Genomic DNA, 22,348 nt, shown 5'->3' on the forward strand with positions numbered 1-22,348 from the left:
CTTTTTTGTGTGTATATGTTGACTCTCCCATTAGATTGTGAGAGTAGAGACTGAATTTTGAGTTTTATTTAGGTTATTTTGGTTGCTTTTCCTTGTATTCACACAACAATTTCTGTAGTCAGTTATCAAATGCTTGTTGATTTGAATGTTATTTATATTTATATATATATATATACATATATGTGTATATATATATATATATATATATATATATATATATATATATACATGTATCTTATATCTTAATTCTCTTGTTCCTCCTTCAAAGCAGAGGCCATGTCTTATTCACATTTATATTCCTTGAAGTCCTTAGCATAGTCTTGGACATATTAGATACTCACTAAGTATCTGTTGAATGAACCTATTTAAACTTAGGCTGACTCAATGACCCATTGTTCCCAATTCAGCTTGTATATCAGTGTTAGGGGAGGCATCATCCAGTTTGCAACTTTTGTATTACTTGCTATCAATCATTTATCAGGACACCCCTTGCCTGTCATGGGTTATCTTCCATCTGTTAAACAGCATATACAAGCAATTGGGGAGGAGCTGAGATTCACTGACCCATTCCCTTTTGCTAATGAGGACCTATCTGAATTATCCTTGTCTGGTTACTAAAGCTCCATCTTGAATCCCCTGCTGCTCTCTGAAGATCAGCCCCATTGATGTTACACTAGTCTGACATATTTTTAATAAACTCCTTTTAATTCTCTTTTTCCTGAGTTTTCCCTCATTGAGTGGAAGGTCTGAACAAAAAAATTTTCTTTTAATAAACATTAATGGAATGAAGATACATAAACATCAACAGACAACTAAATGAATTCTATAGACATACTATTCCAGGTTATTATCTTTCATGACATTTAGATGTCCTCTGTACAGTATTTACATTAAATATTTTCCTGAGAGACTAGCAGTAACAAAGGTTCATTTCCTCCAAATTCAGTCCTCCTATAGGAGAAAGAATGAGGAAGAGATTGAGGGAAGATAAAGAGGGAAATGGAAGGGGCTGTGCTAGGAGGTAGTAAGTTTTCTTTTGGGTATAGGTTGCTCTATATAACCTCTAAAGATCCTTCCAATTCTGAGATTCTCTGAGGAGTTTGATAAGCTGAGGGGTATTCAGGCTCAATAAGTCTCCTGGTCACAGCCCTTAGGAGCTCTTACAGGCATTCTCCTGATGCCCCCTGCCTCCCCATGAAAGGGCATCAGGAAGACACCAGCAACTCTGTTCCCAATTCCAGGGATTGGGTTGGAGATATGTACAGCTTTTGGGGCAGGAAGATGGGGAGAGAATACAGGGGAAGGCAATAGGGCCTAGGTCATGTGAAGGTATGATGGAGACGTCTGTAGATGACGTTGAGTTTCTCCTTGAGCACAGAGAAAGCAGGTCTCTCCTCAGCATTGCTTTTCCAGCACTCCAACATGAGCACATAGACTTCAGGGGAACAACTGGATGGACGAGGAAGTCTGTAACCTCTGGAGATCTGCTGAATGGTCTCCTGATTGGTCATTCCTGGAAGAAACAACATACATGGGGTTAGGAAAAGAAGGAAGGTCAAGATACAAGGAATCCATGCACTTCCTCAAGAGGAAAACAGCCTAGCTATAGATTTCCCCTTCTTCCAGGAAGATTTCCCTAACCAAACATATTCATTACTCAGTGTTCCAAAACAAAATGTCTTTCAAAAAAATGCAATTTCATTTCATCAACCAATGGATTTGTCTCCAGGGTATTAAGCTTCATTGACTGAATGGCTTACTAAATTGACTCATTTGGTCAGATACTATATCTAATTCACTGTGTCTAATTTCATTTTTCTGAGCCTGTTTCCTTTCTATTTCCATTAAACTGGGACTTCTGAAGGTGGAAACCATTTTTTTTCCATCAAGGAAGAAAGTCTTAACTGTTTGTTTAGATCAGACACTGTCTGAATCAAGACTATTTCTCCTGCCTCAGAACTCCCTACAACTCTCCTTCCCCATCTAATTCCTAACACAAGCCTGGAAGTCATACTGAAGAAGACAGTTTTGAGCTTGTGAAGATGATATATATTTACAAATTTTCTAATTTGATCATAAGACTATAGAGCTAAGAGCTGGAAGAAACCTCAAAGATCATCTAATGCAACTCCATTTTACAACTGAGAAATCAAAACATTTACAAAGTTAAGGAATTCTTCAAAAGCAGAAAGTGTCAGAAGCAGGATTTCCATTTTTCTTCTCTTCCTCATCAGGCTGGGGGATCCTGCAGTAGCAAGTTACCTGTACCCTCATCAACTGAAACTCCTAAAGACAAGGGCCTTTTTTCTATCATGCTAAGGACTCCACAAAGAAGAAAGTCTTGACTGCTCAGATCACAAAGAGTCTCTGAGACAAGACTCTGCCTCAGACTAGGAACTCCCAAGGGACAGCACCAATGTTTCTTCCTTCCTTGGAAATCTTCTACAAAGCCTAACACATGCCTAAAGGACATGGCAGATATTGACTTCAAAGGAACCTTTGAAAATTCAGGTTTGATTTCCACAGTAACACTGGAGTTCAAAGGAAAGGGAAAAGAGAATCAGTTTGGGACCATACCTTCATAGGGACACTGTCCATATGTGAACACCTCAAAAAGCAGGATCCCATAGGACCAAACATCTGACTTCTGTGAATAGATTCTATAATTGGCTGCTTCTGGTGCTGTCCACTTTACAGGGATTTTGGTGCTGCTTTTTGTGGAATAAATATCATCCTAAAAAAGCAACTGAAAAATGAGTCATTCTCGGGATAAGAGGAACCAAAATACATCCCCAGTTCCACCTCAACCTAGGAACCTTGAAAAGGAAGGAACAACAAAGACATCATCAATCCATCCCACATTTCAATTGATTCTGGGGCTGCCAATCTGTTGGAACTTGGATTTTGTAACCAATTATTCATAGTAATGGAAACAAAATAAAGGCACAGATAAACCAATAACCACTTTTGCCATATGTTTTAAGAATGCACAATATTGGGGTAGCTAGGTGGTGCTGTGGATAGAGCACTGGCCCTGGAGTCAGGAGTACCTGAGTTCAAATATGGCCTCAAATACTTAATAATTACCTAGCTGTGTGGCCTTGGGCAAGCCATTTAACCCCACTGCCTTGCAAAACAAACAAAAAACCCTTAAAAAAAAGAATGTACAATATTATGTCATATTGGCTTCTTTAATGATATTTCATTTTGATTGTCACTACAGGTCATTTCAATTTCCTGAGTAAAGGCTTGAGTGAGTGTTGGTAGGTTGGCAAGGCAGAAGATTACTTGAGGCAAGGAAAATCCACCCTAAGTTTAACATTCATTCAAGAGTTTCAGGAAGTCAGACCTGGAAAGGAATTTACTGCACTAGGTTATCTAGCCCAATCCCATTATTTGATGTAAAAGGGAAAATGGGTCTCCAAAATGTGGTATCTTGCTCATGTCCCATAAAATTCCAGATACTAGTGGTAATATTAGCTCTATTACTCACTATCTGTGAAATCTTAGGCAATTCTAAAGTTCTATGAACCTTACTTTTCATTTCTGTAAAATGCAAAGTTAGAATAAGTCACATAAAAACTAGGAGGCAAACTCAAGATTCTAACTATGACTTCTGAATCTCAATTTAAGGACATTTCTATAAATCATATATGATGGAGAAGGAACTATTTCTACAGAAGGCAGGAACTAAAGGGATACAGATAGCAATAACCTATCCAAGGATATATTGGAAGGAAACAAAAGGAGTAAAACAAGAGGCCTTGGTCTGACCTTTAGTAGCCTGGCTAGGCCAAAATCTGCAATTTTGCAGGTGAGGTCATCTCCCACAAGGATGTTTCGAGCAGCTAGATCCCGGTGCACAATGTGCCTCTCCTCCAGGTAGGTCATGCCCTCAGCCACCTGGCAGGCAATGCTCATGAGGTGGATGATGCTGAGGGCCTTCCCTTCTGGACCTAAAGCACCAGTAGAGAAATTCAAAGTCATGACCCTGAGCCAATGAAGCTCCCTAGAGCTGGAAATCCCTAGACTGTGATATCTGCCAATTATCCACCATAGGTAGCCAGGGTCTAATGTTGTAAGGCTATATGGGTATATGTGCTTTCATGCATAAATATAGTCCCCCTCCCCAAGTCAACACCAGAATGGGTTAATTTTCCAAGGAGGGAACTGAGAGGAGGAGAAAACTTTGGACATTTCAAGTGCCTGTTACAAGGCTTTCCTTCATAGAAGCACCACGTAAGGGAATATTGTTCGAAAGATGATGCTGTCTGCTTTTACGAATGAAGCCTGAATTCCAAACTGAAGGGGAGAGAATGCAAGGGAAGGGGAAGAGAATGTAATAGAAGAGATGAAGAGAAACTAACAAAGAGAGAGAAAGAGAAGGATAGAGAGGCAAGGATATGAGAGGAGGTACAAAGAAACAATCTTGAAAAAGGGAAGAAAAGAACGGGAGGAGAGAGAATATAGAAGAAGAGAGAATCTGGGGGAAATGAGGAGGGAAGGTTTTGGAAGAAAGGGAGATGGAAGATGGGGAGATGGTGGGGAGAATGAAATGATGAGTCAGGATGACATGGAAGGATAGGAGGGAGATGGAGAGGAGGCTCATGAGGAAGAGAAAGAGGGGAAAGATTTAAGGAATAAAGATGGGGGAAGAGAAATGGGAAAAGGATAGAGAGGATGATGGAACAATAGAAGTTCCAGAGGGATAGAACAGAGGATTAGAGGGGGAAACAGCAGGAAGAGAAGGATGTGGAGGGAGGGGGATAGATGGACAGAACACAGTAGAGAAAGGGACAATGAGGAGAGGAGATGCAAGTGGAATAGAGAATATAAGAAAGAGTTTTTAAGCTGGGGCAGGTAGAACAGAGAAGAGGGAGAATGCTGAGGAGGTTAAGAAAAGGGGAGTAGAAAAGGCTCTAGGAAATCTGTGAGCCAAAGGGAAAAAAAAAGGATGTCATTTGTTCTTGTGTTCTAAAACTTTTCCACAGTAAAGTTGTAGCTCAGATCCCCTGGAGAGCACAGCTATGGTACTGAGATGATTTACAAAACTCATTCTTTTCCCCCTTGGCATTTCAGGAAGGCTGATTCATTCAGGTAAAGAAAGGAAACTGGGTTTTCTAGGTCAGGATTTTTCTCAGGTGACTGAGGATCTCTGGCATTCTCCAAAGACTGCTTACTCACACCCAGGCACCTCCCTTCCATTCAGGTCCCTAATCCCAGGATAGGGTTGGGAAACTGAGAAACTCAAGATACCCTTGGAATCAAAGGGATGTCATACATGGTGGGAGCTAAAAAGTTCACAGGAATATCACCCAAACTAGATCTCATCCCAATAGTAACATATTGAAGCAAGTAAATCAAGAGCTAGCTCTGCCCTGGTGGGAACAGAAGTTGTCAAATGGACATCATTTTCCTTCCTAAAATGTGTAATTATTATCTATGTAATCAGAAAGGACTTTTTATCTTCAAAGAGCTCAGTATGTTTCTTAATTAAGCCCCATAGCTCCTCTGGAAAGTAAATCTGTATCATTAATCCCATTATACAGGTGGGGAAACAGAGGCTGAGAGGTTATTACTGTTATCTTAGTCATCATTATTATCATTGGTTTATACTTTGTAACCTTGCAATAGAACTAATGGGCATCTGGGATCAGTTTCCCAGTGGTATCAGGGTCAAGGTTAAGGCTGAGTCAGGAAAGAAGCTTCATCCTTCATGCCCATGGATGCACCAGATTATTTGCCCAGGTCAATGGCAAAGCCCCAAAGGGACTAAGAACCATCCATATAACTCCAAGGGAACAATTTGGGCTCAGCAAGCCTGTGACCTCACCCATGGCCCACAGTAGCATTTGTCTCTGGGTCACCCATCACATCTCACTCTAACCTAGATTGTTCTCTACATCTTTCACCTTATCTAATGAGACCTCCAGAACTGTACAACATTATTCTCCTGTCTGTCCCACAAACTAAGAAGAGGCCTCTGACTACATATAACAATCTCTTCTTTAAAAGGGAAGGGGGTATTTGCTGAAATACAGGGAGTTATGAGATGAGCTGAGAGGGAAAGGCATCTAGGGGGGATGAGTAGGTCATAAAATGGAGGGACCATAAGAGACACAAAGAATAAAACCTAAGAGAGAGGCCAAAAGAGGACTCAGAAAAGGATACTGACTGGGAAGGACTGTGGGGAGAAATGAATAAGGGAACTAGCACCCAACTGATCATCATCTGTGTGGATTTGGGGTCTTCCTCTACAGTGGACAGCAGGCTGACAGAGGAAGTGGGGAGAAGGGAGTACTCACTGCTAAGGAAGTTCTGGAGGTTCCCTTTTCTCATGAGCTCTGTCACAATGTATACAGGCTCCCCGATAGAACAGACTGCATGCAACCTGATCAGCTTCTCATGTTTTAGATTCTTTAGGTTCTGAATCTCCTTGGTGAAGTCATCAAGCTTCATGTCAGCTGCAAGAAAACAAGAAGCATGGCCCATGAAGGCCATGAAAGAAAGGGCACTGATGGCCACCTCCATCACCCAAGCTTGACCTTCTCCCCAATCACAGCCCTTCTGGCCTCTTAGGGATAGTGGAGACCCGAACAAAGAAGGAGCAGTAGACTTTCAGACCTTGTCCAGGGGATTATCATAAGAGGTGAGGAGACTTGCATTTTCATGCATTTGACTTTCTATTACTTTTGACTAGTTCGCTATGCATGCCTTTCAATCAAATTTTCAAATGACAAAAATCTGGGGGAGTTAGCACATTTAACAAATGTCAATAAATACAGGTCAAAACAAGAGACCAAATCCTAATGAGATGAAGTTAAATAAACATGAAAGGAAAACCTCACCTTTGGGTTCAAAAAGTTAATTGTGCAAATGGGGAGAGGAGGTCTAACTAGAAAGGGTTTTATGGAAAAAGATCTGCAAGTTCAAAATGTGTCCATCAAAAAAGATCAAAACATCTTATACTGTACTAATGAAGGCAGTGTCAACAAAAGGGTAGTAATTGCTTCCCTGTTCAAACTACATCTAGACAGAATTCTGTTTTATGTGTCACACAAGTTAAAATATATCATAGGAGGAAGTCAAGGAGAGTAAAGGGACTAGAGACCTTGCCATTTCTGAATCTACTGAAAATCTTAGCCTAGAGAAAAGATATCTCAGGGAGATATGATAGTCATCTTCAAATATTTCAAAAACCACTGAGGAAGAATCTTGTTCTGTTAAATGCTAGAGTGCCACAGATAAATTTAAACTCAATGTAAAGAAAGATTTCCTTTTTATTGAGCTGTCAAAAAATAAAATATGCTGCATTGGGAGGTAGTGAGTTCACTATCACTATAGGGTCTTCCATCAAAAGCTAGATGACTACTTCTAAGGGATGTTGTAGGGTGAGATAGACTATATTACCTTTGAGATGCCTTCCAATTCTTGAGAGTCTAGGATTTGGGGAAGTCTGAGCTTATGAGTCTCATCCCACTCTGATCTTCTCCTGACCACAGTATCCAATCCTAGACTGATCATGCCCTAATTATTTCATTATTATATCAACATGAGATACAAAATGGGAGAGTAAAGAAAATCCCAGGCCCTGGATGCTCATCCCTCCTTAAACATACCAGATTTTATGATCTTTATGGCCACTGGAATCTTATTCAGCCATAAACCTTCCCACACCTCTCCAAAATAGCCTTCTCCCAGCTTTCTTCGAAGGACAAACTCAGACCGGGGCCGTTCCCATTCATCCCTCTCCAGAGGTCGCTGAGGGATGAAAAAAGACATGAGATGAGCCAGGAAGAAGAGGAGAAATAAATAGACCTGGAGAGAGTTAACATGGAATGTGCCTATTTACTTTTTCCCATAGAAGTGCCTTAAAAAACTTCAATTTCTTACAAAGAAGACATAGACTTCCTCCTCCCATACCCAAACACAGCTACTGAACAGGAAAGAAAGGATGTCAGTGGATTCAAGGTGTAGTTCAGGGGAAGCTCCTTGGTCCCCTCCCAGGAGGAAGCAGACCTGCAGTATGGAAAGTTACCTTGTAACAGGTCTTTCTGGCTCTTTCAGAGGAAGTCAGGATGTGCTAGCACTCACTATCCCTAAAAGCTGAAACCAAACCCTCTCTAGATTTCAAGCTTGGTTTCTGCTAATGACCAAGGAGGAAAAGCTAAAAATCTCATCTTAGAAAAGTTCTCCTCATACTTGGCCTGAAAGCAGGATATCCAGGGAGCCCCAAATAATTACACAGGGGACAATTAAGTAGCACTTTTCAAGGTATGTATGTCCCTCCATCAGCCCTTTACAAACACTAATTATTACCTGATGGGTGGTAGAAGTGTTATTATTTCTATTTAATAGCTGATGAGACATGAAGGAATTTTATCATTTTCCTCCTGTATCAGAGCGGGAGAGCAGGTAATCCTAGATAAATTGTGATTTATTGTTTCTTAGCCCTGAGCTCAGTCCAACAGGCCCTCACACCCACAGATTTCCTCTGTCAGGTTATCTGATAGGCAGTGGAACCCATTTCTCAGTAAATCCTGATGTTGCACATTCTATGACCTAAGTCCCACAGAGGAAAGCCGTTCTCCATCCCCATCAGTAGTCCCAATTCAAAATAGTTCAGGAGTAGCCCTATCAGCTATAAATGCTTCATAGAGCTGACATGGCCTCATATTCAATTGATCCTAGGGTAAAATTCCCAAGGGCTGATACCAGTTCTTTGACCCTGGTCTTTCTCCCTTCCCCACACCTAGCCAGAGGTTAACACAAGAGTGAGCACATAGAAGTGGGATTGGTAAAAACTATTTTTTTCATAGATGCTTTTCAAGTACTTTCTCATGGAAGTGGAAAGAGGGTTAAAAAGGGGGGAGAAATGAAAGGTAAGTAAAGAGGAGGAAGGGAGGTGAGGAGAGAAGAGAGAGGAAGAGGATGGGGAAAAAGGAGAAAGGAAAGGATCCCACCTCCTGTACGCAGGGCTGCAACAGGGGTGTCTGGATAATCTCCCAGTTGGTTTTGTAGTAGGTAAGGAGCTCCTCCAGGCTGGGAAAGACCAGACCTTTCTGAATATACAATCCACCCTCTGGGGCTTTGGCAATTCGGTAGTGGCAGACCTTGGCTTGTGTGCGAACTGTGGGAAAAATGATAGGGAAGAATAGAAGAAGATGGAAGGGGAGGAAGCAAATGAGAAAGAGAGGGAAAATGGATGGAGAGGAAAAATAGGGAAGAAGATTATTAGGGAAAGGGATAAGGAAAGAAAAGAGAGATCAAGAAGGAAAGCAAAGAGGGTGACGGGAAAAAATGAGAGAAGGGAACATAAAAACCAAAGTTAGATATATAAAAACAATGATTTTGTTTCCTATTCCCCGGCCATCCAGATCTATAGAATATAGGACTGTATAAAGGAATTAGATATTGACTGAGCTTATATGTACATATATATGTATATATATTGCATTTTATTTTTATGTGTATCACTACCTTCACCTTGCCAATAATGTAATGATATAACTTCTTGGGGACAAGGACTAACTTTTTTGTTTTGTTTTGTATCTCTAGAACCTAGAACCTAGCAGATTATCTGACACAAAGTAGACACTTAATAACTGCTTGTTGAATTCAATAAATATCTACCAAATTGAATTTAGCTCTTCTAGTAGACTTCAGAAAAGCCTGGAAGACTTGCATGAACTGATCCTTAGTGAAATAAACAGAACCAGGAGAACATTGTACACATTAACAGCAACACTGCTTGATGATCACCTATAATGAACAATTCCTCTAGGTAGTTCAGTGACCAAGAACAATTCTAAAAGACTTGTGATGGAAAAATGCCATTCACATCCAGAGAAAAATTATGGAGTCTGAATGTAAACCAAAGCATCCTATTTTCACTTTTTAAAACTTATATATTTTTCTTTTCCCATTGGGTTTTTCCCCTTAGTTCTGAGTCTTCTTTCACAACATGACTAATATGGAAATAGGTTGAACATGATTGTATAATCTATATATGTTTATAGATGTATAATCCATATCTCTCATTGTATTTTATAATATCTAGGAGGTAAATTAATGTTAATCCCTTTTTACATGGGTTAATTAAAGTACCCAGAATAGGAGAGAATTTGTCAGTGGGTGAATTCTAGGGTTCAGGGTTCTTTTCACTGGATTACACTGTATGAGCCTCTTTCCCTTATGTTATTTTTAACCTTTTTTGTGCAAGGAAACTATATACCATTCATTCACCCAATAACAACTTGTAAATCCTTCTATGATTTCAAAACACTGTTTCAATCACAGATGGCTATCACCAGGGACAAAAGGCCAAAAATAGTAAGGATAGAATCATTTTGGTTCTGTCCCAGTAGATTTCTACTCTGCTCTTCTGTGCTGTTACATAAGAGTTCTTGACTATTTCAAAAGCTCAGAGTCCCTCCAGACAACCCACCAAGATCTACACTGTCAGGGGATAATCTCAAAGTCGGAGGGCAAACTCCTACCAGTTCTAGATCCTCCCACTTTTCAATGTTTCTTTTATATCACAGAAATTAGCAAAAGCTACAGATCAGGACTTGATTTATTGTTTTGTTTATTGCCTAGGTTTGAGGAAGTGATGAAGAAATTGCTTATAATACAGGTTAAACTTAAAAGGGTATCAGAGGTACTGGCTTTTAAACATTTATCAGCACATTACTGCTTCAAACCCTCCCAAGACAGAATGGTGGGTCAAAGAACACAAGGAACAGGAAGACATTACCTGACAGTGAATAGTAACCTCGACAACTCTCACTGGGTCGAACCAGAAAGGCTCCATGCTGGTTGGAGGAGGAGAGCAGAAGTTGTTGGGCCTCACTCCTACTGATTCTATCAAAATACCACCTGTAAAACAACACAGGCAGATGAATCACTTTACAAACCATATCAAAGCAGGTCGTCTTCCTCATCCCCATTACCTTCACCATCACTACCACTCTGCCCATCTCTTTTATCCTCCAGGAATATGGAAGGAGTTATTTTTATCAAGGTTTCTGCCATGCAGGCTAGGCTAGGCTAGTTTGGATCCTTCTCTCCCTAAAAAAGACAAGGTAACTTATCCAGAGACTTGAGAGGCAAAGGGGGCCGGGATGACTATAAAGATGTATTTCCCTAATTTTCTAAGGGCATTAACCAGCCCAGAAATTGGCAAATTTCCTACCATGCATGTCAATAAATCCTGGGTAGCTGTTCAGATTATGGAGATAAAGGTAACTACTTCTATGTGAGTTAGTCCTGGATCATTGCAGTGTTTCCTTTGCACACTATGTAAGAATCTAGATTTCCAGACCAGCTTGAGTCAAGCCTGGCCTCTAGGAAGGGCAAAGAGGTAGGATTGGAGTGAGGAATGTCAATTCTTTCCTTTTACTAATTCTATCAGTAGCAATTCCTCACCCCCCTCAAAACAGGATATCTAGTTCAATAGGATATCTACATAGGTCTGCCTATGTAGAGTAGCCCACTCCACTGGAGTAATCTAAGGTGTCAGATCTCCCCTTCTTTTACAGGAGTACTTAACCTTGGGGTCCACACATGAGAAAAGATATAATTGGTATCCATTCTAATCCTAAGAATTTTATTTTATGTATATAAAAATACTATTCTCAGGAGTCCATAGCTTCATTGGACTACCTAGGCAACCAAACCAAAAAGAAAGGGTAAGAACCCCTCAGAAACACATAAATAGTCCAACACCAGGACTCAGTTCAGTAAAAGCCTAAAGAAACTCCTCTGTAATGGTCCATGGAGTCTCATGTCCAGCAGCAACTCAGAACCATTTCTAGAAGTTACTATTACTTAGGCAGCTCCCCACTAGGAAGTAGCAATATAATTCAATACCTTTTCATTGAGCCTCATTGTGTACCCAGTCCTGTGTTGAGTCCTATGGAGATGAAAAGGCAGGACCTTGCCCTTAGGGAGTTCATATTTATTATAGGGTCACAAGACTCACATACAAGTACCTATTCTGTGGTATAGATTCTAAATGTTCTAGTGGTTAATAGGAGAGAGAAATAGATATAGGCTGGGTACTTGGGAAAGCTTCAAAATGAAGGTGATATTTGAACTCTGAATGATAATTAGATAGGATTTGGATAAGTAAAAAAAGAGGCCAAAAAATTTTAATTTAATTAAAAAAAAAGAAAAAGAGGCTAGGGCCCTGGGAAGGGAGAGTAAGGAGAACTAATCTTAGCAGATTTCTAGAAAGAGTCCAATGTTAGCAGAAATATGGCAATGGACTCATTGTTCCCAGTGTTTATGGATTTGGGCCCTAACAACCTGGCCTTGTACATACAAGGTTGTCTCCCCTCCCCCCAACTAGGCATTGTGCCAATCAGATTCCTTGAGTCCAATCTTCTAATGATACCAGCTGCTACTTGTATCCAATCAGCCTGAGTCATCAGGTGAGGCCTGCTGTGGTTGGCCTGGTGCCCAGAAAGGAGTACTTTCTTGTAATGAGCATGAAAAAGTTCTTTCTCCTCTGGTTCACCCATGTGTCAGATCTATTCCACTCTCATATGAACCTTGAGCGAAAACACCCTCTGACTCAACTTCCCAGAAAGATAAAGGTATTCCTGCTCTTCCCTGTTCTGGGTATTTAACATAATGGGCAAGGGGAGTCCCACTTCTTTTCATGAAGGCGTAAAATCTTCCAGCTTCCTCATTTTTTCTAATGGAAATCCTAATCTTTCTCAATTCAGTAAGTATGCACCAAACACCAACTTTATGTCAATTCCATCCACTGGCCCAGAATGCCAGTCCCATGTCCAAAATGTAATTCATTATTATTTCCCTAAAGCATAACTTTTCTATTTCTATCAAGACAACCACCTACCCTCTGCTCCCTCAGGCTCACAACCCCAGAGCCGTTCTTAATTACACTTCACTTTCATTGCCCCTCAGAGTCTTATTTATTCTACTTCCACATCTCTAGCATCTGTCTTCCCCTTCTTTCTTCTCACACAGCCAACACCCTAGTTCAGCCCTTATTACCTACCTCTTCCCTATTCCAATAACCTTCTAATTAGTCTCCCTGTTCCTAATCCCTTCCTTCTAATCTATCCCCCACAGCTACCAAATCATAAGTCCAAGTCTAACATGCCAATCCCCTGCTGAAGTAGTGTTCTTTTGCCTCTAAAATAAAAATATATTTCTTTGGCACTTAGCCTTCACAATCTGAATACAGCCCATTTTTTTCGCATTATTCCCCAATACATGTTTTATTATTACAGTAAAACTTACCTACTGCTCTTCCTCATACATAACATTCCATAGCCCACGCCTGGCTTCTGTACAGCTAGTTCTTTATACCTAAAACTATTCATCCTCACCATCTCCCCCTATTAGGATCCTTAACCAATCTTGAAGCTCAACTCAAATGCTACCCTCCTGGCATCTGATGCCTTTTCTGATTGCCAGCTGGTTGCTCTTTCAACCCCTGCACCTCTGTCCCAAAATTACTTTTCATTTTCGAGGGGTACTTAACCTTGGGGTCCACTTTACATGTATTTTGAATTTGCTTATACATAAACATGTTGATTGGTCTGAGTAGAATGTAAGTTCCTTGAGGATAGGGACTTTTATTTTTATTTTTGTATCCCTAAGGTCTAATACAGTGTATGGGCATAGTAAAGCACTTAATCAATTTGAATTATATTGAAACTTAAGAGAGGAAAAAGGGGGCAATGACATGAAGCAGACCATGAATTTCATGCAAAAGGGACAGTAATGATGTCTTGATTTTTTTTGCTTTTTTGGCAAGGCAATGGAGTTAAGTGACCTGCCCGTCCGAGGCCGGATTTGAACTCAGGTCCTCCTGACTCCAGGGCCAGTGCTCTATCCACTAGTTGCCCTGACAGTAATGATGTCTGCAGGTATGCCTGCTGTAGAGAAACAAAGCAAATATACCTGCCTTCTGCCATACAGTCCTTGAAACAGGGATCTGGTCCAAATCTGTTCAGAAGCACATTCCCCTTCTTCCCTGCCCAGCCTCCCCCCAATGCTATCCTTGAGTGTAACCAAAGACAGGTTACAAAGAAATCATTTCACTGATCATTCTTTCTCTCTAATTTAAACTCTCATATACATGTTCTGTGCTCAATGGTAGCAACCTGTGAGCTAGATAAAACGACCAAAATCTCGTTTCTAAAAAGAGAAAGAAAAAATTTCTTGTCCTTTTCCCTGCTAAACTTCTACTAAGCTCAGACTAATCATTCTGCCTCCACTTCCTCACAGTCCACTCACTCCTTCATCCTGCAATCTGGTTCCCAGCTCCTCACCAAGGTCTTCATCCTCTTTGACCTCTCTGCAGGACTGACTAGCCCTTCCTTCTTGATACAGCCTCCTCCCTTGTTTTCTTTGAAACTCTTCTGCTTCTTCCTCATTCAAATCTTCATTTTACATTCTCCTTCCTCCTTCCATTCCTAAATATGAGAATTCACACACACACAAACACATTCATACATATACACAACCCTCTACCTTCATCTTTCTCCCCTTTTCTATCTACAATATTTTCTTGGACAATTTCATCTACTCCAGCTGCTTCAATTATCAGTTCTGTACACCTGATTACCAGATGTATGTATCCAAGCCTGATGATCTCTTTCCTCTGAGTTCTGATTCTACATCTCCAAGTGCCTGTTAGGCATCTGCACTTAATGCCTCTTAAATTCAATATATACAAAACTGAAATTATGATATTACCCTTAAACCTGTTCTTCCTCCTAACATCTTCATTTATGTTGATGCAGACACCATCCTCAGTCACTTCAGTGCAAAACCTCAGTTATCTGGGATTCTCCCCTCTCCCTCATTTTCTGTGTTTAATCAATCAGTTGCCAAGTTCCATTGGCTATCTCTCTCCAAGAGTGCCTATATTCAGTCCTTCCTTTCTTTACCATCACAACCCTAGTTTAATCTCTTCATCCTCTCCCTTCTAAATCACTGTAATAGATTTCTTACTGGTCTCCATAGTTCTCATCTCTCTCTCTTCTATCTTCCTCCACAAGCTATCAAAATAATTACACAAACTGGACCATGTCACTCAGCTACTCAAACATCTTCAATAACTTTTCATTGCCTATTAAAATATATATATATATATATATATATATATAAACTTAGTCAAGCTTTCAATGTTCTCCACAATTAAACTTCAGCTTATCATTTAAGTCTTATTTCATACTATTACTCTTCATTCCCAGGTAAACTGACTATCATACCTTTTCTGATCTTATCCTGATCTCTCCTACATATTTGAATCCTTACTATGAGCTATCCAACATGCCTGAAATACATCCTCCTCCACACTAAATTCATTCTCTTCAAGTCCTAATTCAAGCATTACATCCTCCATGAAGCAATTAGCAAGGATCCTGACTATAAAAGACTTTGAAGATCAGGAAAAGGCCTTGTAGGGAAGTTGCTTATACATAATGAAGATTATTGAGCAGAGGGTATGAACAAATGTAAGCTCTTTGAGGACATGAACTATGTCAATTTTGTCTTTGTATATCTAGTGTTACACAAGGGGGAATTTGTGTTGTATTGAACTGAAACTTTTTCACATCCTTATTTCTTTAAGCAAATGATATATAACATAATTACCCCCTCTTTGTTTTCCCCTTATTTTAAGTACACTCTAAGATAGAGCATAGGTTACAGTTTCCATTATGTATTAGAACTCTCCTGGTCCCTGGACTAGACTGAGAATTTTTCTGTCTTTTTTAGTGTAAAAATATCCCCAACACTTCCATCCTGAAAAAGTATCTTCTCCATCATGTACTCATTGATGTTTAGAGATAGAATCCTGAGACTATAGAGAAAACGGAATAAGTTTCCAGGAAATGGGACTAATCAGTGATCCCTTCAAGAAAAGTTGCACAGGATACAGGATTTAGACATAAAAAACAATATTATAAGCAAACTAGAAGATCAAGGAGTACTATACCTGTCAGATTTATGGAAAGGGAAGCAGATTATGACCAAGGAAGAGATGGAGAACATCATTAAAAAAAACTAGATAATTTTGATTACATTAAAAAGCCTTTGCACAGTCAAAACCACTGTAACCAAGATCAAAAGAAATGTAGTAAATTGGGAAACAATTTTTACAACTAGTATTTCTGACAAAGGACTCATTTCTAAAATATACAGAGAACTGAGTCAGATTTTCAAAATAAAGCCATTCCCCACTTGACAAATGGTCAAAGGATATGCAAAAGCAATTTATAGATGAGGAAATCAAAGCAATCCATGGTCATATGGAAAATTACTCTAAATCACTACTTATTAGGGAAATGCAAATTAAAAGATCTCTTAGGTACCAGCTCACATCTCTCAGACTGTCCATTATGACCAGAAAGGACAATGGTCAATGTTGGAAGGGATTGGGAAATCTGGGACACTAATACATTGTTGGTGGAGCTGTGAACTCATCCAACCTTTCTGGAGAGCAATTTGGAATTATGGCCAAAGGGCAACAAAAATGTGTATACCCTTTGATCCAGCAATACCACTACTGGGTCTGTACCCTGAAGAGATTATGAAAAAGGGTAAAAACATTACTTGTACAGAAGTATTCATAGCAGCCCTGTTGGTAGTGGCAAAGAATTGGAAATTAAATGAATGTCCTTCAATTGGGGAATGGCTTAACAAATTGTGGAATATGTATGTGATGGAACACTATTGTGCTATTAGAAACTAGTAGGGATGGAAATTCAGGGAAGCCTGAAAGGATTTGCATGAACTGATGCTGAGTAAGATGAGCAGAACCAGAAAAACATTGTACACCCTAACATCAACATGGCGGTGATGAGCAACCTTAATGGACCTGTTCATTCCATCAGTACAACAATCAGGTACAATTTTGGGATATCTGCAATGGAGAATACCAGCTGTATCCAGAGAAGGAATTGTGAAATTTGAACAAAGACCAAAGAATATTACCTTTGATTTTTAAAAAATCTTATTATGTAATTTTGTTATCTCTTATACTTTATTTTTTTCCTTAAGAATATGATTTCTCTCTCATTACATTCAACTTAGATCAATGTATACAATGGAAACAATATAAAGACTAACAGACTACCTTCTGTGGAGGGTGGGGGGAGGGAAGCAAGATTAGGGGGGAAAATTGTAAAACTCAAAATAAAATTGTTTCTTAAAAAAAAGTTGCACGTACTTAGCTGATAATCTTTTGGATAGAATTCCATGACCACTGTTATGCATGTGAAAATGAAAGTTCTGGGTTATCATCAGCCTAGAAGAATTAATTATCTACTGGAAAATGTTTACTGGTTCTCCAGAAGAAAAAATATATGCACTGCACACTTTTATGACAAATGGGCATTTTTAACATTTTCTCCCACACTTTAAGACTAGAAATCAACAAACCAACAAATCAAGACCTGATTTATAGTTTTTTTATTATGTCAGAGGTATAAATTCTCACACTGAAAATGTGATAATAAACTCTCAGCTATTTGGAACTGACTCTAGCACACCCTGAAGTGGAGGTCAGGTAAGAAAAGTCAGAAAAAGGTGAATTCACCACCAATGGAAAGGAAATTAAAGCAATAATTAGGAGCTATTTGCCCAAATATAAGGGAAAAAAATCTGACAATCTAAGTGAAATGGATGAATACTTACAAAAATATAAATTGTCCAGATTAACAGAAAAGGAAATAAAATAACCCTATTTTAGAAAAAGAAATTGAACAAGTCAGCAATGAACTCCCTAAGAAAAACTGTCCAAGGCCAGATGGATTTACAAGCAAATTTTACCAAATGTTTAAAGAATTCATTCCAATACTATATAACCTAAGAAAAACAGGCAAAGGCATTCTATCAAATCCCTTTTATGACACGAATGGGATGCTGATAGCTAAATAAGAAAGAGCCAAATCAAGAAAGAAAATTATAGTCTAATTTCCCTAATGACTATTGATGCAAAAATTTTTAAATAAGATATTAGCAAAGGGATGACAGCAATTTATCACGAGGACAATACACTATCATTGGGTGGGATTTACACTAAGAATACAGGACTGCTAATATTAGAAAAACAGCATAATTAACCTTATCAATAACAAAACCAATATAAATTAAATGATTAGCTCAATAGATACAGAAAAACTTTTGACAAATGCAACATCCATATCTATTAAAAACATTAGAGAATATAAGAATAAATGGAGCTTTCCTCAAAATTATAAGTAATATCTCTCTAAAACCATCAAGCAAGCATCATCTTTAATGGGGATAAGCTAAAAACCTTCCCCAATAAGATCAGGGATGAAATAAAGATGCCCATTATCATCATTATTATTCAATATTATATTAGAAATGTTAGCTTTAATAATAAAAGAAGAAAAAGAAATTTGAAGAAATTAGACTAGGAAAACAAAACTACTCCTTTTAAAGATGATATATACTTAAAGAATCTGAGAAAATTAACTAAAAACTACTTGAAATAATAAACTTTAACAATTATCTTGAAATAATTAACTTTAGCAAAGTTGAAGAATATGAAATAAACCCACATAAATTAGCATTTCTATATATCACCAAACTCAACAAGAAGAGACAGAAAGAGAAATTCCATTTAAAATAACATAGACAACATAAAATGTTTGGGAGTCTACATGCCAAGACAAATCCAAGACCTATTTGCACATAATTACAAAACACTTTTCACACAAAGTCAGATGAATAAAGTCAGATCTAAACAATTGAGAAAATAACAATTGCTCATGGGTAGGCAAACTAATATAATAAAAAATGACAATTCTGTCTAAATTAATTTACTTATTTACTTGCCATTCCAAAGCAAACAAAATTTTATTTAAAGAACTACAAAAAAATAACAAAATTAATCTAGACAAAAAAAAAACCTAAGGGTGGCTGGGTGGCGTAGTGGATAAAGCATTGGCCCTGGAGTCAGGAGTACCTGGGTTCAAATCCAGTCTTAGACACTTAATAATTACCTAGCTGTGTGGCCTTGGGCAAGCCACTTAGCCCCATTTGCCTTGAAAAAAAAAATTAATCTAGACAATATGATGGGAATTAATTTTAAAAAATACAAAGGAAGGTGGCTTAGCAACCATCTAAAACCATATTATAAAGCATCAAAATTATCTGATAGTGGCTAATAAATAGAGTGGTGGATCAGTGGAATAGATCAGGTACACAAGAAAAAGTAGTAAATAGTTATAGTAATTTTCTGTTTAATTAAGCTCAAAAGGTCTAGCTTCTGAAATATGAACTCACTATTTGACAAAAACTGATGGAAAATTGGAAATAGTTTGGCAGAAACAAGGCATAGACCAACATCTCATATTTTATACCAGGATAAAATCAAAATAGGTACATGATTTAGAAATGAAGGGTAATACTATAAGCAAATTAGGAGAGTAAAGAATAGTTTACCTGTCAGATCTATAGAGAAAGGAAGAATTTATAACCAAATAAAAGATAGAGAAATTATGAAATGTAAAATGGTTAATTTTTTTATTATATTAAATTAAAACATTTTCAATATAACCAAAATAAGAAGGAAAGCAGAAAACAATTTTTACTAGTAGTATTTTTTTAGGTTTTGTTTTTGTTTTTTGCAAAGCACAACTAGATAATTATTAAGTGTCTGAGGAAGGGTTTGAACTCAGGTCATCCTGACTCCAGGGCCAGTGCTCTAACCCCTGTGCTACCTAGCTGCTCCTCTAGCAATATTTCTGCTAAAGGCCTCACTTCTCAAATATATAGAGAACTGAGTCAAATTTATAAGAATACAAGTCATTCCCCAATTAATAATCTAAGAAATTAAAGCTGTCTATAGCTATATGGAAAAATACTCTAAATCACTATTAATTAAAGAAATGCAAAAGAAATGCAAATTGAAACAAGTCTAAGGTACTGCCTCACACCTATAATATTGGCCAATATGACAGAAAAGGGAAATAATAAATGCTGCAGAAGATGTGGAAAAATGAAGACACATACATTATTGGTAATCCAACCATTTTGGAGAGCAGTTTGGAACTATACCCAAATGATTATAAAACTGCACACCCTTTGATCCAGTAATTTCATTACTGTATCTGTATTACAAAGAGATCATAAAAATGGGAAAAGGACCCACATGTACTAAAATATTTATAGCAGCTCTTTTTGTGGTAACAAAGAATTAGAAATTTAGGGAATGCCCATCAATCTGGGAATGGCTGAATAAATTATAGTATATGAATGTAAAGGAATATTACTATAAGAAATGATGTACAGGCAGATTTCAGAAAAACCTGAAAAGACTTAGCATGTACTGATGCTGAGTGAAGTGAGCAGAACCAGGAAAACTCTGTACATAGAGCAACATTGTGTGATGATAGACTTGATACTTTTCAACAACTATAATGATCAAAAATAATTCTAAAAGATTTGTGCTGGAAAATGCTATCCACATCCAGAAAAACAACTAAAGAACCGGATTTCACATTTTTGTTGCATTTATGACTTCTCCCTTTTGTTCTGTTTCTTCTTTCATAATATGACTAATGTAGAAATATATTTAACATGATTGCACATGTATAACATATATCAGATTGCTTGAAATCAATGCAGAGGGTTGAGAAGAAAAGTTTGAAACTCAAAATCTTTTTTAAAAGATGAATGTTGAAAACTAACTTTATACGTAATTGGAAAAAATTAAATACTATTTATACAAAAAAAAGTGACAATGGGACTTTGCTAGCTCATCCCTAGATGCCATTTCCAGATTCCTCTTACAAACTGGTCAGGCTATACCAATATACCCCTTGTGCCCAGGAAGACACCACCCTGCCCTCCTCCCTGATGCCTGCCCACTCTTAAAGAAGACCAGCTCTCTCCCTCTTCCCCACAACAAGATGCCCTTGCATCTGGGCCAGAGGAAGATGCTAATTACACTTTACCCTTTCATCTGGAGATCTCAAAGAGCTCCACAAATAATCATTACCTCTCCCAGCCTGGCAATATCTCATTTTCACAGGGAGGAACATAAAACAAAAATCAGGAAAGGTATTTGCCCAAGGCCAGCTTGGTCCTCAGGGCAGGAATGGGATTCTTGTGAGGCTGGTTAATGTAATATAGTATGGACTCCCAAAAGCCACTCCCTGACCCAGCCCTGACACTAAGTTTTCTAAAAGCCAGAGTTTCCCTGGGATACACAAGGATTTATTCCCTTTGTTAACCTCTCTCCTCAAACTTTAAAAAACAAGTTCATGAAACTAAACCCCATGTTCTTTCCTATCACATACAAAATAGCTACAAGTTTGTAACCTTGTAGCCCAGACTTTGCCAGCTAAACACAGTTATCCTGACTAAAAAAGACAAGTCTCTTTTTCTCTAGCTCTCACCCCCATTACTAAGTATATGGGTGTTTCAAAACCTTCAACAAGACCAGAGAAAGATTTCTCTATCATCACCATCATTCCCTCTCTGCTGGTAACATCTGAGATTCCATCATTGCAAATCTTTTGCTTCAGACTCTTGTCTTCTATTTAAAATAAAAGTTCATGGAAAAGATAACACATTAAACCCATTTTAATGGTTATTTATTCTTCAGGGTGAATGAATTTACCAGACTCATTCAAGAGAGTTTATATTGAAGGTCAATGTGGCTAGAAGGAAGGAAAGTATTATTTTTCTGAGTCTCTGAAGAGTAAGAAGAAAGTAAAAAAGGAAGGAAGGAAGGGAGGGAGGGAGAGACTTTTCATGAGAGTTCATATTGAAGGTGAGAGTGATTGAAAGGAAGGAGAGTATTATTTTCCTGTGTCTCTGAGAAGGAAGGAAGGAAGGAAGGAAGGAAGGAAGGAAGGAAGGAAGGAAGGAAGGAAGGAAGGAAGGAAGTGAAGGAAGGAAAGAGAATTGAAGGAAAGAAGAGAAAAAAGGGAGAAAAAGGAAAGGAAGGAGAGAAGAGACAATTATTTATTAAGCACTATGTGTTAAGCATGGTGCTAAGTGAGCACGTTAAAAATATCTCATTTGTGGAAATGTTTAAACATGATTGTTTAAACTCTGTCAGATTACTCATTGTCATGGTGGGGAAGGGAAAGGGATAGAAAAATGTGGAATTCAAAATCTTACAAAAAGATGAATGTTGAAAATTATCTTTGGAGGGGGGGAGCCAAGATGGCCTCATGAGAACAGCCTTTCCTAGAAGCTCTCTTCAAAATATTCAAAAATCCTTAAAATTATGGCTTGAACTAAATTTTCGAGAGATAGAACCCACAGAAAGACCCAATGAGACAATTCTCCAGTCCAAGGTAACCTGGAAGATCTTGGG

The 22,348-nt window shown here is 38.3% G+C and overlaps 1 protein-coding gene across 1 annotated transcript in view; it reads right to left on the minus strand.

Moving 5' to 3' along the window:
• Positions 1-245: 245 nt before the first annotated feature.
• Positions 246-22,348, minus strand: part of SRMS (src-related kinase lacking C-terminal regulatory tyrosine and N-terminal myristylation sites) — a 29,642-nt gene continuing 7,539 nt past the window's right edge. The window contains exons 2-8 of the mRNA XM_074210469.1: positions 10,757-10,878; positions 8,964-9,130; positions 7,620-7,761; positions 6,306-6,464; positions 3,775-3,956; positions 2,578-2,734; positions 246-1,513 (exon numbers count right to left, since the gene is read on the minus strand). Coding sequence (XP_074066570.1) covers positions 1,320-1,513; positions 2,578-2,734; positions 3,775-3,956; positions 6,306-6,464; positions 7,620-7,761; positions 8,964-9,130; positions 10,757-10,878 — 1,123 coding nt within the window. The 3' untranslated portion in view covers positions 246-1,319. The remainder of the gene's footprint in view (positions 1,514-2,577; positions 2,735-3,774; positions 3,957-6,305; positions 6,465-7,619; positions 7,762-8,963; positions 9,131-10,756; positions 10,879-22,348) is intronic.

The sequence above is a fragment of the Macrotis lagotis genome, chromosome 1, assembly GCF_037893015.1.
Source record: "Macrotis lagotis isolate mMagLag1 chromosome 1, bilby.v1.9.chrom.fasta, whole genome shotgun sequence".
Lineage (NCBI taxonomy): Eukaryota > Metazoa > Chordata > Mammalia > Peramelemorphia > Peramelidae > Macrotis > Macrotis lagotis.